The sequence below is a fragment of the Zonotrichia albicollis genome, unplaced genomic scaffold (assembly GCF_047830755.1).
Source record: "Zonotrichia albicollis isolate bZonAlb1 unplaced genomic scaffold, bZonAlb1.hap1 Scaffold_257, whole genome shotgun sequence".
NCBI lineage: Eukaryota > Metazoa > Chordata > Aves > Passeriformes > Passerellidae > Zonotrichia > Zonotrichia albicollis.
Window position 1 is genome coordinate 406897 of NW_027428429.1, and position 17969 is coordinate 424865.

General features: G+C 50.5%; 1 protein-coding gene across 1 annotated transcript; it reads right to left on the reverse strand.

Moving 5' to 3' along the window:
* Window positions 1-1103: 1103 nt before the first annotated feature.
* On the reverse strand, window positions 1104-11694 carry LOC141727871 (olfactory receptor 14A16-like). The gene is made up of 2 exons (XM_074534155.1): window positions 11225-11694; window positions 1104-1902 (listed from the first exon to the last, which is right to left on the reverse strand). The coding sequence occupies exons 1-2, from the start codon at window positions 11692-11694 to the stop codon at window positions 1104-1106; spliced, it is 1269 nt and encodes a 422-aa protein (XP_074390256.1).
* Window positions 11695-17969: the final 6275 nt, after the last annotated feature.

Here is a 17969-nt window from a genome sequence, read left to right on the forward strand (position 1 = left end):
TGGGGCACTCTGAGGCCTCATGGAACCAAGGGACCCCTGTGACACTGTGTGACCCTGTGGAACCATGGAGGCCATTGTGACACTGCAGGACCTTGTGCAATGATGGGGCCATTGTGACACTGCAGAGCCCCATGAAACCAAGGGGCCAGTGTTGCTCTGCAGAGACTCATGGACTGAAGGAAACATGTTTGACACTGTGGTGACCCTTGGGACCAAGAGGCCATTGGGACACTGTGGAACCAAGGAGAGCATTGCTGCTCTCCTTGACCTACTGCCAGACCTCATGGAACCAAGGATTCATTGTAATACTGCAGGGCCTTGGAGGACCATGGATCCACTGTGACACTGCAGGGCCCAAGGATCCAAGGGACTTCGTGACAGCAAAGGGACATTGTGACATTGGGAGCCTCATGGAATCATGGAGACCATTGTGACACCCTCGGACCTCATGGAGCTGGTGTGACACCAAAATGGCTGGGAGTGTGGATCTGCTGGAGGGTAGGAGGGCTCTGCACAGGGCCCTGGACAGGCTGGATCCAGGGCCCAATTGCAACAAGGTGAGATTTAACACATCCAAGTGCCGGGTCCTGTACTTGGGGGCCACAACAACCCCCCTGCAGCACTACAGGCTGGGGACCGAGTGGCTGGAGAGCAGCCAGGCAGAAAGGGACCTGCAGGGACTGATGGAGAGCAGGCTGGACATGAGGCAGCAGTGTGCCCAGGTGGCCAAGAAGGCCAATGGCTCCTGGCCTGGATCAGGAATGGTGCGGCCAGCAGGAGCAGAACTACTGTGCTGTTCCTAACCTGCTTCCAGCTCTGCACACAGACATTGCTGCTGCAGTTCCAGAGACGACAACAAAATGGGTATCTCTGCAGAAAACTTTGCTGGGACATCCCTTAGTTTATTTAAAGCCATTGAGAGCACAGGTCCTCATTGGCACAGTCTGTGGCCCCAGTGAATGCGGAGAGAAATGAGAAATGGCTCAATGGCATTTATTTCTGGACAATATTAAAAAATTAAAACAAAGGAATGAAACCACCGGACCCAAGTACTGTCAAACATAACTTTTAGTTCAAGCGACTTGCAGAAACCTGCAAGCAGTTTAATGCTTCTGAAACCATCCAGTCATTAGTGTCTGCACTGCAGCCTTGAGCTCCTGGTTCCTCAGGCTGTAGATGAGGGGGTTCAGGGCTGGAGGCACCACCGAGTACAGAAGTGACAGGGCCAGATCCAGGGATGGGGAGGACATGGAGTGGGGCTTCAGGTAGGCAAACATGGCAGTGCTGAGGAACAGGGAGACCACAGCCAGGTGAGGGAGGCAGGTGGAAAAGGCTTTGTGCTGTCCCTGCTGAGGGGGGATGCTCAGCACGGCCCTGAAAATCTGCACATAGGAGAAAACAATGAACACAAAACAGCCAAAAGCTAAACAGACATTGACCACAATAATCCCAAGTTCTCTGAGCTTGGAATGTGAGCAGGAGAGCTTGAGGATCTGGGGAATTTCGCAGAAGAACTGGCCAAGGGCATTGCCATGGCACAGGAGCAGGGAAAATGTATTGGCTGTGTGCATGACAGCATTGAGAAAGCCACTGGCCCAAGCAGCTGCTGCCATGTGGGCACAAGCTCTGCTGCCCAGGAGGATCCTGTAGTGCAGGGGTTTGCAGATGGACACGTAGCGGTCATAGCACATGACGGTCAGGAGGGAAAGCTCTGCTCCAATGAAGAAGACAAACAGAAATAGCTGAGCAGCACATCCTGTGTAGGAGATGTTCCTGGTGTCCCAGAGGGAATTGTGCATGGCTTTGGGGACAGTGGTGCAGATCATGCCCAGGTCACTGAGGGCCAGGTTGAGCAGGAAGAAGAACATGGGCGTGTGCAGGTGGTGGCCGCAGGCTACAGCGCTGATGATGAGGCCGTTGCCCAGGAGGGCAGCCAGGGAGATGCCCAGCAAGAGGCAGAAGTGCAGGAGCTGCAGCTGCCGCGTGTCTGCCAATGCCAGCAGGAGGAAGTGGCTGATGGAGCTGCTGTTGGACATTTGCTGTGGCTGCACATGGACACCTGTTCATGGAGAAAAGGAAAGTGTAGTGTTAGAGGAGATAGCTGCAACCAAAATCAAAGCCATTTCTCATATACCATCCTCTGTATCATATGTGGACATGCTTTTGTGTTTAAGAGTTCTGAGGTTTTCTTTTTAATCTCCCCCCATGCCTCTCCTGATATTCTTGGATATCAAAAACCCTCAGCTCAATTGCTGCTGTCCAGTAGAACAGAGGGAATTTTGTGTGACAAGATGATGAGTAGAGAGTGAGGGGAGATGCTCTGTCACTTGATTCTGTTTGGAGTTTCTTTGAGAAAATTCTTTCAGTTTTCTCATATGGAGGATGTTCACACTCCCACGTTTCTCTTAAAAACCCCCAGGTACTGCTGAGAGCAGATGGATCCACCACAGCCCAGCTCCACAATTGTAGCTTAGGACTCACATTGCTTACTTCACCAACCCAGAAGCATTTTCAGTGTCAGAACACCTCTGCCTTTCCCCATCAATCTCATACCTCAGAGATGCTCTAGGACAGGTTTGCACCCTGGATTGAAGCTCCCAGCTTGGACTGAAATCTCGGGGATATTTCCAAGTGTCCTTGGCATTGGATGAAGGGAGATGCAGCTCCTCCCCTGGCTGCACTGACAGCACTGCCCAGAGCCGGGCACTGGGGACAGCGTCACCCTGAGCCAGCTGTGCCCCCTGCCAGAGCCCCCAGGGCCAGGCAGCTGCTCCCAGCCCTGTGCTCTGCAGAGGGAACTGGGCCCGGGGCTGCAGAGCTGCCCCACGGCTCTGCTGCAGCTCTGCCTGCACAGGAGGGGCTGCACACCTTGGAGCCCCGGCCCTGAGGGCAGAGGCTTGGCTGGGGCACAGGAGGGAGGGGGCTCGTTCAGAGAGAGAGGCTGCACTGGAGGGGCTCCTGGGGACATCTCTAAACTCTCCCTGCCACAGCATTGCTGGGTTTTGTTTTCTCTCATTCCCTGATTTTCTCTCTGCTTCCTGGAGATTTCCCTCCTGCAGGTGTTTCCCTGTGCCTGATCTCTCTGTGCCAGCACTCACAGACCCCAAATCTCTGTGCACGCTCCTTGGTCTGACAGAACCCTGCCTGTTTGCAGGGCAGTGGCTGGGGGCAGGCTCTGTTTGCAGGTTGGAGAAAGGACAGCCCAGACTGAGCCTGAAGGTTAAGAGCAAAGGTGATGCTGCTGCGGTCCTTGGCACAGTGGCTAAAAGCACATTAGGGATCTCCTGTTAACCTATTGAAAGCACATTAGCAATCTCTTGTGAACCTACTGATCACAAAAAGTAACAGTTCAGATGTCTCAGGCACTTGTCAAAATTCATATTACATACTTCATAATCAACCTTTAATATTCATCCCCACTACCTTTCATTCTGCAATAGTAGGAAACTGACTACATAGTCTTAGAAAGTTTTTTCATTTTTATCAAAATCCTTGACTTGGAAATATTCTATGACGGATCAGAACCCCTAAGCATGTCAGAGTTTCACCTCCCTTGCACCAGAAATATCCAGAGTTGTACTCACAGAGTCTATAGGCATTGGAATATTCCAGCTTTGGGAGATCACTCCAGGAGCTGCAGCTGCATTGTCCTGAAGACAGAGGTTCCTGTGCCAAGGACTGGCAGTGATTGTGCCCCAGGCACTTCTCAGCACCTTCCCAGCCCTGACTGATTGAAGCTCTCTGTGCCTCTGTGCTGTGCCTGGGGTGGCTGCAGGCAGTGCCCCAGCCCTGCTGGGCTGGCAGAATAGCTGCTCATCAAGAGAAATGTACTTTTGAAGCTCTTCTTAGTTACCAGGAGCTGCCTCTGTGCCAGGAGCCCAGCCCAGCTCAGCAGCACAGACACAGCACAAGGACTTTAATGAGCCTCTGGGGCTTTGTGCTCAGGCCCTGAACATCAGTCCCTGAGAGGGAGCTGAAGAAACCTCTCCAGAACTCCAAGTCAGAAACCAACTCCAAAGTTTCTTGGACTTTTAATGGGTCCCACCGAGGTTCACCACTGAGAAATTGTCCCCAGGCCCCAGGCAGAGCAGAGAACTGGAGGCAGTGATGGCAGGTGGGGACAAAGAGAAGCCAAGTCCTGGTGCCTTGGGGCACAGCAGCAGGGTCTGTGCCACCAAGGGCTGTGAGGAGACACCTTGTCCTGAGGCCCTGGGGCCTCCTGGCACAGCCCCAGCCAGGCTGGGCACCGTCAGCTCCTTGTCCTGCCCTCAGCATCCCCCCCTAGCCCACATCCCAGTGGCCTCAAGGATCTGCTGGAAGGAGTCCCTGGGGAGCCTTGCTCAGGAACGGCCCTGGGAGCTCCTTAATGCTCCCTGCAGGGACTGCAGGTTTTTCAAAGGACTTCGGGTTTTGCTTTTGCCTTGGAGTCTCTGAGAGCTTTCTGCAATCATGGCCTCCAATTATCTGCTGTAATTAGTCTCTGGAAAGGCTTTGTCAGTAACAACACTCATTGGGGCTCATTAATACTTCAGGGTACTTTAGTTATTTTAAGGTACTTAGTGTTCCCATTTTGATACAGACTGTGTGAGAGGTTTGTGCAATCACGGCCCCAATTATCTGCTTTAACGAGTCCCTGGAGAGCTTTGCACTGACACTCAGTGGGGCTCATTAATACCTTGAGATACTCAAGGTTTTTAAGGTGCTTTATGGATTTAAGAATACTTTTAGGTAGTTTTAATGATTTTCTTTCCCGCACTGAGTCTCTGAGAGGTTTTTGTGCCATCTTGGCTTGCAGTTCTCTCCTTCAAGGCATCCATGAGGATCCTGTGTTGGGTATCTTCCCCCTTTCTGTTCTACAACAGAGATGGAACTGAAAGAATTTTGTAAGACTTTCTAAAATCATCCAAACAAACATGGGACAATTAACAATACAACAGCAAGAACCACTAAGAGAATTAATAGTCCTGTTTTAGCTCGACATCATCGAAACCTTTAGTCCCTTGGATTGGAAGAGTTTTTTGACCCAGTCTTTGTTTTTGACTTGAAGCTTCTTGAACCCTTCCTTCAGTACCTGAATGCTCTTGTGGATTGATTTACTGTGACTGGAGAGGTTCATGCAAGACATCCCTCAGAGTCTACACTGCCATGCCCATGTGCCCAGAGTAAAAACTCTATCGCTGTTCTGCAAGGTAGCATGTCTGATGGTCTCTGTGTCTGAGAGCAGGCCGCTCAATGTGAGGGAGGTAGCATTGGTTTGCTTACTTAACAGGCACCCAAGATGGTCGAATTGTCCTAAAGCTTTAGCTGCAGCCACCCAAGGTAGTCCACATTGAGGATGCTACTATCCAATACCTGGATTAAAGCTTGCAAAGGCATCTCTTTTATATCATCCAATACTTCTCTGGGGATATCTGCTGCTTGATCATCTGGTCGGCTGTGTTGTCCTTCTCCAGCTTGATGGTTGATTGTCAATTCTGCCCTTGCCTCATTATTAGCACAGTCTGCTATTAATTGATTTAATAAAGACTTCCATCCCCCTTCCCACAGGGTGTATTCTGTAGGTGACAGCAACATGGTCATAATGTATTTTAAATCATAGGGGGTTAAGACATGTGCAGTAAACATGGCCCTCTTTAGGCCATTAAAACAAGGTATGTCCTGCCTATGGTCTTTAGCTGCCTGTGGTGGTTTGACCAGGAAGAAGTGGGAATTCTGGGATGCTGTGGTCAAACCAATGGATATTCTGAGTTTGATACTGGCACCTGGTGTAGCCAGTGGGGTTTGGACACACCTCCGAGAATACACAGGGGTTAAAAAGCAGAGCTCTGGCCCTGGGAGGCTCTCTTGGGACGTCGAGGCGAAGAGGTCAGATCACCCTCCCCTATCCAGCCGCTGCTGCTGGGCGGGGGAGGGGCTGCCATGCGGTAGGCCTGGGGCCTGGACAGAGATGGGGGGTGAGAAGGCCCTCGAGGATGGAAGGGTGGAAGAGCCCAGGGAGTCAGCCCTTGGGCAGCCATTCCCCCCCCAGGAGGGAGAGAGGAGAGCTGTGAGAGAGGAGAGAATGTGATAGCAGCCGGCCCAGGAGGAGAAAGGGGGGAGAAGGATGCAGCCCGGCCGGCCGCAGCAGCAGCACGTGTGGGAGTATCGTCGTTCTGAGACAGGCAGAGACTGAAATTTTTAACCCCTTTCTTTCATGATTGGGGCCTTGCAAGAATGCTGATCCTCCTCGGAGCTGACTAAGAAGGGAGATAAGAGATAAGATGAAACAAGGACCTGGCCCGAAGGACGTAGAGAAGACTGGCTGAGTGAAGAGAGAGATGCTTGGAGTGGCCTTTTGGCTGGACTTTTCTTGTGGCCATGGACTAAGTTTGTTCCTGTGACACAGAGACTGCACTTAGGGGGAGGCAGTGCCTCAGAACCAGGAGGGTTCATCGTAGAGACCCCTCGGCCCCAGGGAGTTGGAAAAATATGGGGGGGACAGATGTCCCAAAGCAGAGACTGTGCCTTTTTGGAGTGAGACAAGGCATCCTTGAAAGACAACCCTAAAAGCAGCTCTGGTCCATGCACGGTGGTGAGAGCACTGGGCATGGAAGGAAGATGTCACAAGCGGCAAAAGGACTTTTTCCGGGCGGTGCCGAAGTGACAGGGAAGCACACGAGGTTTCAGTGTGTTTCCAGGGGAAGCCTATGGAACAAGAAGGACTCCTCTCCTCTTCATGAACTGAAGTTTGAGTATACTAAAGTGTGGTGCCAGGCTGGGCAGTTGGTGTTTTGGGAGAATGTATCGGATTGGGAAATTCAGGTAGTGGGGAGGAGGAAAGTGGTTTTTGTAAGGTTTTCAATTTTTTTTTTTTCCTTTTCCTTATAGTTTTTTCCCTATTTTCCTGTAGTTTAGGTAATAAAGTGTTCTTTATGTTTAAGCTGGAGCCTGTTTTGCTTATTCCTGGTCACATCTCACAGCAGACACCAGGGTGAGGGCATTTTCATGGGGGCACTGGCTCTGTGCCAGGCTCAAACCATGACACTGCCCTACACAGATCCTCGATTTCCCTGTAAACCAGTGGCTGATACCTGGGATTCTGCCCCCTTCTTTCATAACATATGGGGGCAATGAGGAATTTTGAGACTATTTCCCTATCTTCTTCTTTTCCCAGGGATCTTCTGGGGTTGAGTGGTGAGGTGGCTGTGAGGAGTCCAAACTGTCTTCTGGGGAGGATGAATAACTTGGAGCAGAAACATTTGGGTTAGAAATAGTGTGACAGTTGGGCTTAGTATCTTTGACCATGGGGGTTATATTGTTGCCAGAGGGTGAGGCAAAGGGCACAGCCGTTTTATCAGGTGTGGGAAGAAAGGCGTTGATTTAGGATGGTGGACTTCCGGGGTGGAGTTCTGGAGGCATTGCCCAGGGTGGAGGTGGAATGATTGACAGTGGGGCGTGACCTGCAATTGTGGGTGTGGAGTCTGGAGGTTCGTTCAGGGCAGAAGAGAAGGTTGTGGTTGCAGGAAGTGGAGGAGCCAAGATGGAGGAGGATGGTCGGGCTCTTGAGCCCCATTTGGGCTCCTTCCATCTTAACTATCCTGGGCATGATACTCCAAAACAGCATGGCCATTGTCATCTTGGACCATCGTGGAAGGTCTGATAAAGGCAGGTTTGGGGGGAGGTCCCGAGTTAGGAGTGACCTATGGATTGAGTTTTCAACATGCTGCCTTCTGGTGAAGGGTCTCAATGAAGTTGTGAAAGATGGGGAGCATGTGGGATGCTTTGATCAAAAGGTCACACATTTAACTCCTGCTGAATCCTGAAAATTCAGTGGTATGGAATTCATCAGCAGAGGCATCTGCAAAATTTTTAATGATCCACCTCATTATTGATTTTAATTCATTTTTTGGAAATGTTTTGCCATGATCAGTGAGAATTAACTTAAAGCATCCAAATAAGCTCCTTTCTATTTTGGACGTCCGGCTGCCCATTTTTCTCTTTCTCCACCTTAGGGGGAACAGCCACCAGAGCACACCAAATCAATTATGGGACTTGGGTGCATATTGTAAAAACAAAGTAGCAAGATGGGCAATAAATGTCTTGCATTTCCCCAAACCAAGCTGCAATCCTATGCAGGTGAAACTATTGTTGTCCCTGCCGATCCCGGGCAAGGTCCCTTGAAGTAATGATGAATCCGCCAAGTCCGGCCCAATCCAAAATCCCAGGGAGCACTGGCTTATCCAACAGCTAACCCCAGCTGATGTGACTGAAACAGGGAGCCCTGAATGTCATGGTCCCTGTTCTGGTGTCGGTTTTCGGCTGTTTGAAGGGCCTGGAAAGGCCCGGAGTGGCCTTGGGGCAGCCCGTGTTTCAAAGGACGAGACGAGGCTTCAGTTCTTCTTTCGGTTTTTATGTTTAATAATTGTTTATCTAAAAGATTTTCTTTCTGCCCGACAGAGGTCTGCTCAGCAGTCAGCCATGAGCACACTGTGCTGCCCTCCGTACAGCCACCTATCTTTATACCCATGGTTACGTGTACAATATTTATCATTTTATCCCAATACCATTTATTCTTATTGCCGGGTGCACTTTTAGTAATGACCAATCCAAAAGTGCCACCATCACCATAGAAGATGGAGGAGAAGAAGAAGAAGAAGAAGGACAGGACACGCCCCAATTCCTCCATCTTACTTCTCTAAACCCCCCTGTACAGAAATCCTAAACCCTGTGTCTCACCCTCTAATTAACTAATCCCTTCACCATTCACCCCGGTGAAGTCCTCCTATCCTCATACAGGTGTCGTCTCCTGTGTAGGGTCAAAGTCCAGCCACCAGACACTTCTGGCAACATTCCAGGACTCCCGAGCCCCCCAAGGGTGGTCTCGGTGGCTCGGCACCTCAGGACTGAGATGCTGCTACATTTCACAGCAGCTGATAACAATTTTTTACATTCTTCTTCTGGGGCTCTGCTTCCCAGAAGATGGACAAATCCCAAAGAAAGGATTTCTATGAAAAAATGTCTGCGACACTCCCATGTTTCAGGAGCTGATGAAGGGCAGCCTCCTGAGGGTAAGGTAAGCCTGACTTCTCTGTCCTGGCAGGTTTGCTTGAAGCAACCCTTGGATATTCAAAATTATGAATGTGGAATCGTAATTTCAGACATTTGTGACTGGAGAAGGATGATTTTTTCTATGTAAAGCAAAGCACAGAGCCCTTTCCAGTGTTTGGTAAACAGGTGCGTTCTGGCACTCAGGTGTTAAAGACCAGCCAGACCTTACTGTTCTGGCAGCTTTTTTCTGGCAGCAGTGCTTGGATACACAGAAATTTGGAGGTGGAATCCAAATTTTGGCGATGGATGCCTGGAAAAAATGGACAATTCTTTTTTATACAAAGGAAAGCCCAGAACCCCAGTGTTTCAGGGGCAGATGGGAGTGGCCTTCCACATTCCAAGGTCAGCCAGACCTGTCAGGTGGCCCCTGGGAGACCAAGGCAGCCATACCTATTTTGTGTTCCCTTGGTTCCAGAGGGCCCTGCAGTGTCACAATGGCTGCTTGCTCCCATGATGCCCTAAGGTGTCATAATGGCCCCTTGGCTACACAAGTCCTTAAGGATCTTAATGGTCTCCATGGTTCTACAAGCACAAGGCCCCACAGTGCCATAATGGACTTTGGGTGTCCAATGGCCCCTTGGTTCCATTGGGGCCTGGTAGTGCAACAATGATTCCCTTGGTTCCACAAATTCCCAGAGTGTCACAATGACCCCTTCCCTCCATGAGTTCCTGCAGAGTCACAATACTCTCCATAATTCCATGGGGCCGTGCAATGCCACAATGCTCTCCATGGATCCACAGTGCCCTACAGGATCACAACGGCCCTTTGGCTCCACGAGGCCCTGAAATGCAGCAATGGCCTCTTGGTTCCACAAATCCCTGCTGCTTCACACTGGTCCTTTAAGACCCATGCGGCCCAACAGAGACACAAAGATGTTCTTGGTTCCACAAGGTCCCGCAGTGTCACATTGGCCCCTGGGATCCATGGTACCCTGCAGGGTCACAATGTTCCCCTTGGTTCCTTAAGGGCCTACAGTGTAACAGGTTCCACAAGGGCCTGCAGTGTCACCATGGCCCATTGGGTCCACAATGCTCCACAGCGTCACAATGGTCTCCATAGGAAGGAAACAAGTGAGCTCCAGTGGTGCAGGGGCAGTCACCAGAGAGGCAGTCACCAGAGGCCAAGTCTAGCCAGACTTGTGTCACCCTGGTTTTTTAAGATTTTTTAAGCCTTCTGATGTTGACATTCTTTTAGTGAACTTTATCACACACTTTCTGTAAATAACTCATTGTTTTGCATTCCTTTATGGAGGAGGAGAGAGCTGAAGGGCTGTTAGTTTGATCAGTGTCATTGGAGAGGTGGCACTGTCACCCTCCAATCTTCTGTCACTTTTGAAAAACTATAAATGTTGAAGTCAGAAAATAAACGTCCCTTTTTTCCTTCACCTTGAGAACAACCATGTGCACTTCTGTTCTTTTGTGTCCTCTAGTGACATCTGGTGACTGCCGGCATGTACTGCAGCATAGGCTGAGACAGAGAGTCCAGATTGCCGGTGAGGTTTTATACTCCCCCTCTCTTTGGTGCTTTTCCTGCTGTTCTTGGGGTAATGGCAACCACTGTGGGTTTCAAAGAGGATTCCCTCATTTTGGATCTCTGGAGGGGGGTCCTGGAGTGGAAACAGGTTTCTGTTTCCTGGGATGATTTTGAGAGGTTTTTTCTGTGGGCCCGAGAGCGACGGCTCTTTTTGGACTCTGCAAAGGTGTTCTCCAAGCAGGAGTGGTCTCTAGTGGGGATCCGCCTCATGGAGGCACTCTTTGATAATTGTAGCATAGACGTGGGATCGCTGCTGGGGCAGTGGAAAAGGTGTGAGGAGCTTTGGCGGGGGTCTGGTTCTTGTACCTCTCGGATTTCCTAGGGAAGCCCTTCTGTCTCAGATATGGATGAGGGGGAGTTTGAGTTTCTGTGTGATGTGGAGCCCTCCCCTCCCTGCCCTGGTGCAGTGTGCTGAGGGACAGGTCCAAATGGGGGGATGGCGATTGTTCCCCCAGGGTGGATTGGGCTCCTGGCCAGCTGGTCCCTAGTCTGGGAATGGAGCTCCATGGGCTTCTGGGGGCTCTGTGGATTCGGTGGGCTGTCCTTGCCCTGCCCCGCCCCCGCAGGCAACGGGGCAGGGGGCATGCCGCCCTCTCTTTTTACCTTCCCGGCCTTTGAGGATCAGCCTCCGCCTCGGATTGAGTCTGATTCAGTGATGACTCTTTGTCCGAACTGCGGTGTTTCCACAAAGTTCCCCCTGAGCACGGCAGAGGCAGGTTCACTCGCCTTCGAGTCGAGTCCTCAGTGGGGGAGGCGACTTCGCCCGTGTCTGGGCCTGCGCAGCCTGCTGGGCATGCGCAGTCAGTGGAAGCAGCCGGGAACGGGGTGTCCGTTGGTGTTTTGTCTGGCCTTGCTCCGGTGGGCAGGCAGTCCACCCCGCTCCACTCGGCCGGGGCAATGCCTTGCGGCTCAGGATGGACGCTCATAGGGGCTGTGCCGAGATCCCTGGTGCTGCCCTGCAGTGATGTGGCTCCGCGGGCCCCGCCTCTCTTGGCATCCCGCCCCTCCCCCATGTCGGGTGACGGTGGCCCCACGCCCGTCTCGTCCAGGCCCGCAGCGGGTTTGCAGGCCATGCTGGCACCTGTGCCTGCCAAGGCACCCCCTGCCGGGCTGCAGCATGACAGGGCGCTGAGGTATTTATCTTTAGCGCGAATGGCAACACGGCTGGCGCGAGGCCAGTGGGTTCCCGGGGCTGTGGCACCTCCTCATCGAATTTGTGGACACTTCCCTCATGGCAGGTGACTATGTGTCTGAGGGACCCCGTGCGTTTCTGGTGAGAAGCCAAAACTAAGACTGACAAGATGAATGAGCCTGTGTCCTTGTGGCATGCGCAGGATCGCAGAGTGGGCTTCTCTGGCTCTGCCGGTGCTGCAGGGGGCGCAGGGGCGAGTGGTGTTGACCTGGCTCCCAGTCAATCATCTCCTCTTCTCCCTGTGGGGCCCAAGGACCAGGACACAGCAGGTGCTGTGGCTTTGCCAGGGGATTCCCAGGCTTTCCCTGTGCTCAAGGATGTTACTCATAACACCCATGCACCCCTTTCATATAGGCTAGAGAGAGAAGTCTGTGATGTGGTTGCTCAGCATTGTTATGAATAAGAAGCTTGACTAGGCCAATATTCAAGCAGCAATCAATTTATTATTTAATATGGTAAAGTATGAGCAATACAGCGCTGGGTACAGTGGGGGAAGTTTTCCCTCCGGCTGCACACCGATAATTGATGGTTACAGGTGTTTATAGGGGTACTCATCAGGTTTTTTCAGCAGTTTCTCTTTTCAATTTTTTACTCATCAGCAATTTTTATTCCAATTTATTACATCACAATTCTATATACTATTGTGATTTTAATTTCTCAGGATGTATCTCAAAGGAGTATCCCCAGATGGTGACAGTCCAGTTTCTGAAAGAAGAAAGACGAATCCCATCTGGTGGAGTCCAGCTCCCCAGATGTGTGTTTACATTTTAATTACAGAGACTATAAATCTCATAATAGTGATGTCCAGCTTCCCTTTGGTCGAAACCATAAATCCTTGAGGCGATGTTCATCTTCCTTTCTCAAGCTGTTTTTCTCTCCTTCAATAAGGCGTGAGATAAGCATATTTCCATTATATAAATTCCAAAGCTATAGTTTCAAGGATACAAGTAATATTCTAAAATTATACTTCAAAAGGTTATTATAGCAAAGCGTTTTTATGGATTAAATGCAAGCAAAAAGCAACATCCTTAACACCTTAATTCCAATGCTCCTAAATCAACTAGGGTTAATTACAAACAAAAGATAGGTTCAAAGGCCCTTTTCTATGCTTTATTTTCCTCAGTTATTATTAGAATTCGCAACTATCTCATTGTCGGGGTCCACACATTTTGCATTCACAAGTACACACGTCACCTGTTTGTACCTGACACGAAACACAGCTTTGCATCTCACAGCATGGTTTGGGGTCTGCTAGGGTTATGCAGACTCTTCAGAGGGTTGCTTTGGACATGCTGACACCTCATGACTTCCATCTTGTGGCACATTCTCTTTTTTTCTCTGTGCAATTTGGTGTTTTTGAGACCAAGTGGGCTCTTTTGGTGGCCCACGCGGTGGTGCAGAATGCTGTGCTGGCGCCGCAGGACCCCAGGTGTGGGGTTGTCACTGACATGCTGTTGGGCACGGGGCTTTATGAAGATGTTCGGGGGCAGGTTGGCCTTCATCCCCTTGTGCTTGACCAATGCTACACACTGGGCATGGCAGTGATTGTTCAGACCCTGGAAATGGCTGCTCCGAGGCAGCCATTTGTGACCATTGTCCAGGGGGATGATGAGCCTTTCATGGCATTTGCAGCAAGGCTGACTGCATCTGTGGAGAGGCAGGTGCCTGATCCTGTGGCAAGGAGGATTGTGATTGCAAATCTTGTGAGATGTAATTGGAATGATGCTTGTAGGAGGGTCACAGTGGCTCTGCCTGGTTTTCCTATTGTCTCTCAGATGGCAGAGGCCTGTGTGGACATCACCCCCTCAGGCTGGAAGTTGGCTGCCATTCTGGGCAGCACCACAGGGCAGGCGGCCACAGCAGGGAACTGCGCAGGCTGGCAAGAAGCAGGGGAAGAAAGTACAGAAGGTCAAATTCCCCATGTTCTTATGTGGTCAGTGTGGTAGGCCGAATCACATGTCCAAACCACTATCTGTAAGGCGACTGTTCATGTTAATGGCCAGGCTTTACCAGGCTCGGGAAACGTGAAGCGGAGTGCGCAGAAGGGACGTGCCCAGACACAAGCTTCTCTCCAGACACTGGAGCCAAAGGAGGTCTCCTTTGCTGGCTTGCAGCCAGCACCCACGGATCAGCAGGTATGGATGTCTGCACTGCAGCAACAGTTGTCTTAGAATCTTGTAAAATACACAAGGTTCCCCTGGATGCCTTTGATCCCTTGGGTGGGGGCATGAGTGCTCTCCCGATGGGGAGGTCTAGTGCCACCCTTCAGGGCATCATTGTGCACCTGGGGCTCATCGATGCAGATTTCACAGGGCAGATTTGTGAAATGGTCTCCATACCTACCCCTTCCCATCACAATCCCGAAAGGGACACGGCTTGCACAACTTGTGCCTTTTAAGTCCTCTGTTTGCAGGACAGCTGACTGGTCATGTGGAGCTGGTGGCTTTGGATCCACTGGGCTGCCTAAAGTTCGCTGGACTGCTGTCCTGACCAAGGACCGTCCCGAGATGCTGTGTACCCTTTCTGTTTGTGGTGCGACACCATCAGAAATCCACCTCCACAGGTTTCTCGACAGGGGTGCTGATGTCATGGTTCTCTCCCTTGCAGCCTGGCCCTCGGAGTGGCCCCTGGATCCAGTGGGGACATCTGTCATGGGCCTGGGAGGGACAGCGCAATGTTACGTGGCCCAGCAGCCTGTGCTGGTCACGAACCCGGAGGGACAGACAGCCTGGGTTAGGCCTCATGTTACTTCTACTCCTGCCAACCTCTGGGGGAGGGATGTTCTGTCTGTCTGGAGGGTGCACATCAGGACAGATTTTTGATGGGGGCCACTGCGATGAAGGGCGCAGTGTCCTACGCCTCCTATACAGTGGCTGGTGGACAAACCTGTCTGGGAGAAGCAGTGGCCTCTCCCTCAAGATAAATTGGTCGCCCTTCAGAATCTGGTGCAGGAGCAGTTGGACCAGGGTGAAGCTGGCAGGGGGACTTTGTACAAACCATGAACCAGACAGGGCTGCTGTAGAACGTGCCTCGAGCTGCTTTAATTTTCAACATCAGTCTCATTACATGATTATGACAATGGGAAGATGCCAGCAGCTCACATTCCAGGGAGCAGACCAGGAACTTAATGTTACAACTTACTTTATAAGTTTCTTGACCAATCACACCAAGCAAAAGCACATTGACAGTAGTTCTATCCAATCACCATAAGCACACATACCTTTGGTTAAAACAATGCCTTCTTATTTTGAATACAATACCTACTTGTAAGCCTTAAAACACAATGCACAGAGCTCCATTATTAAGCTTTAACCTTCCTAATATCTTGCTAGATAAAATTTCATTAGCTTAGAGAGCTATTCTAGACAAGTGTTAATACACAGACCATTGTTCTATCTGCCCTTGCTTTTCTACAGCTTAAATAATTTTTCTGCTGACCTATCTCATGGCTGCTGCATAGCTCTGCTCACAGTTCTGCTGTCTCTGAGGCCTGCATCTTGCAGCTTTCCTGAAATCCTCTAATTTTGTGGATTCCCACACGGGGTCATCTGGAGCCTTCTACCAGTCTCTGGAACACTCCTGTCTTCTGCATAAAAAAGAAATCTGGGAAATGGAGGTTGTTGCAAGACCTCCGAAAGGTTAATGCCATAATGAAAAGCATGGGAGCATTGCAGGTGGGCACGCCATCACCTACCATGCTTCCTGCAGACTGGCCGGTCCTCATCGTGGATCTGAAGGATTGTTTCTTTACGATTCCTTTGCATCCCGATGACAGATTGAAGTTTGCCGTCTCAGTGCCAGCGATTAACGAGGCTGAGCCTGCACCGAGATATCAATGGGGGACGTTGCCCCAGGGCATGCACAATTTTCCTGCCATATGCCTGTGCCTTGTCTGGAGTTCACAAGCAGTTTCCTGATGCAGATCTGTATCATTATATGGACAGCATTTTGGTGGCTGCGTCCACCCAGGATGAGCTGCTGAGGATTCAGCCTCGGTTGCCTGATGCTTTGCATTCTCATGGACTGCAGGTGGCTCCAGAAAAGGTTCAACAAAAACCACCTTGGAAGTACTTGGGGGTCAAAATTCTGGAACGGACAATCTGTCACCAGGAGGTGCAATTTGTGCATTCTGTGAAGACACTGAATGATGCTCAGAAATTGGTAGGTGTCATCACTTGTTTACGTCCATACTTGGGACTAACCAACACACAGCTGTCTCCTCTGTATGATTTGTTGAAAGGAGACTCTGATCTAAAGTCACCTCGCACACTGACCCCTGAGGCGCGTAAGGCGTGGGAGGTGGTTCAGCAAGCTGTTTCGTCTTGCCAAGGTTATCGCATTGATCCCTCTGTTGATGTCACTGTGTTCATCACCACTCCAGATTTGTATCCCACGGGCATCATTGGCCACTGGAGTGACAAATGGTTCGATTCTTTGCACATTTTGGAATGGGTTTTTCTGCCCCATCAGCCGCTGAAGACGGCAACTACATTGTTTGAGCTGATTGCTCGCTTGATGATCAAATGCCGGCAACGGTGTTTGCAATTGATGGGTGCGGATCCTGCAAAGATCATACTCCCGGTGTAACAGGAGGATTTTGACTGGAGCTTTGCAAACAGTGTGTCCCTGCAGAGTGCTCTGGAAAATTTTTCAGAGCAGATCACTTATCATCTGCCCAGTCATAGGCTACTGCATATGGTAAAATTCACACAAATCTCTTTGAGGCCCAAGAATAGTCAGGAACCCATGCAAGGACCCACCATCTACGGTTCAGGGAAAACAGGAAAGGCCATTGTTACCTGGAGGGACAGGTGTGAGTGGCAGGTTCTGGAAGCTCATGAGGATGGGTCAGCCCAATTGGTTGTAACTGAGTGCTGTTCTCAAGGCATTTGAGAAATTTTCCCAGGAACCTTTCAACTTGGTCACAGATTCCGCCTATGTGGCCGATACCGCACAGAGGTTGGGTCATTCCGTTTTGAAGGAGGTCAGTAATCCTGCCTTGTTTCATTTACTGAAGACTTTGTGGTGTGCCATTCAGGCCCGGGTTCATCCATTCTATGTTCTGCATACCAATTACCAATTTGCCGGGCTTTATAGTGGAAGGTAACGCGAGGGCTGACAAGTTGGCTAACCCAGCGTGGGTGGCACCTCAGCCTGATACACTCGCGCAGGCCAAGGAATCGCATGGGTTTTTCCACCAAAACGCACATACCCTGCAGAAGCAGTTTTAACTGACACCAACTGAGGCTCGTGACATTGTTGAGTCATGTGATGACTGCCATGCACTTGCTCTGCGTTTGCCGGCAGGGGTAAACCCCAGAGGCCTTAGGGCCTTGGAGCTTTGGCAGACCGATGTCACCCAGATTGCTGAGTTTGGCCGGCTCAAGTATGTGCATGACACTGTGGACACGTTCTCCTCTGTGATGTGGGCTTCAGCTCACACTGGGGAGAAGGACGGTGATGTCCTTGCCCGCTGGAGGCAGGCCTTTGCCATTCTGGGCATACCTTCTGCTGTGAAAACCGACAATGGTCCTGCTTATGCATCGCAAAAGGTGCGGCAGTTCCTGCAGTTGTGGGGCGTCTCACACAAGTTTGGTATCCTTTATTCTCCAACTAGTCAAAGTATTGTAGAATGCGCTCATGGTACTCTGGAGCGGGTTCTTCAAAAACAAAAATGGGGAATGCAGGGTGAAACCCTGCACAGTCGGTTGGCAAAAGCTTTGTGCACAATCAGTCATCTCACTGTGCCGCAGAACTCAAATCATCCTGTCATTTTAAATCACCATCTCTCGTTGCAGGCTGTGGACGAGGCACATCAGCCTTGAGTGAAGGTTCAGGTGCAGAATTTAGTCACCAAACAGTGGGAAGGTCCTTATGACCTTATCGCTTCGGGACGCGGGTATGCTTGTGTATCCACAGATACTGGGGTACGCTGGGTACCTTCAAAATGTGTTCGCCCTGACCTGCGACCGCAGAGACAGAATCCAGCTGATAAGCAAGATGGAAACTGTGACCAACCTGAAAGGCATCAAGCAGGTGAATCATTGAGTGATGATTCAGATGCAGATGATGAGAGTGATCGCTCCGATGATTCGTCCGCAAATGGACACTATACATTGTTCATGTTTTCTTTTTCGCACTGTTAATTTTCTTTTC

What these genes read in the sequence shown, in the direction of transcription:
- LOC141727871 (XM_074534155.1), bottom strand. Translation starts at nt 11,694, where the DNA reads ATGGCCTGCAAACCCGCTGCGGGCCTGGACGAGACGGGCGTGGGGCCA. An exon ending in GATCCTCAAAGGCCGGGAAG is followed by an intron (nt 1,903 to 11,224) that starts GTAAAAAGAGAG and finishes CCTCATCATCAG; the next exon opens with CGCTGTAGCCTGCGGCCACC.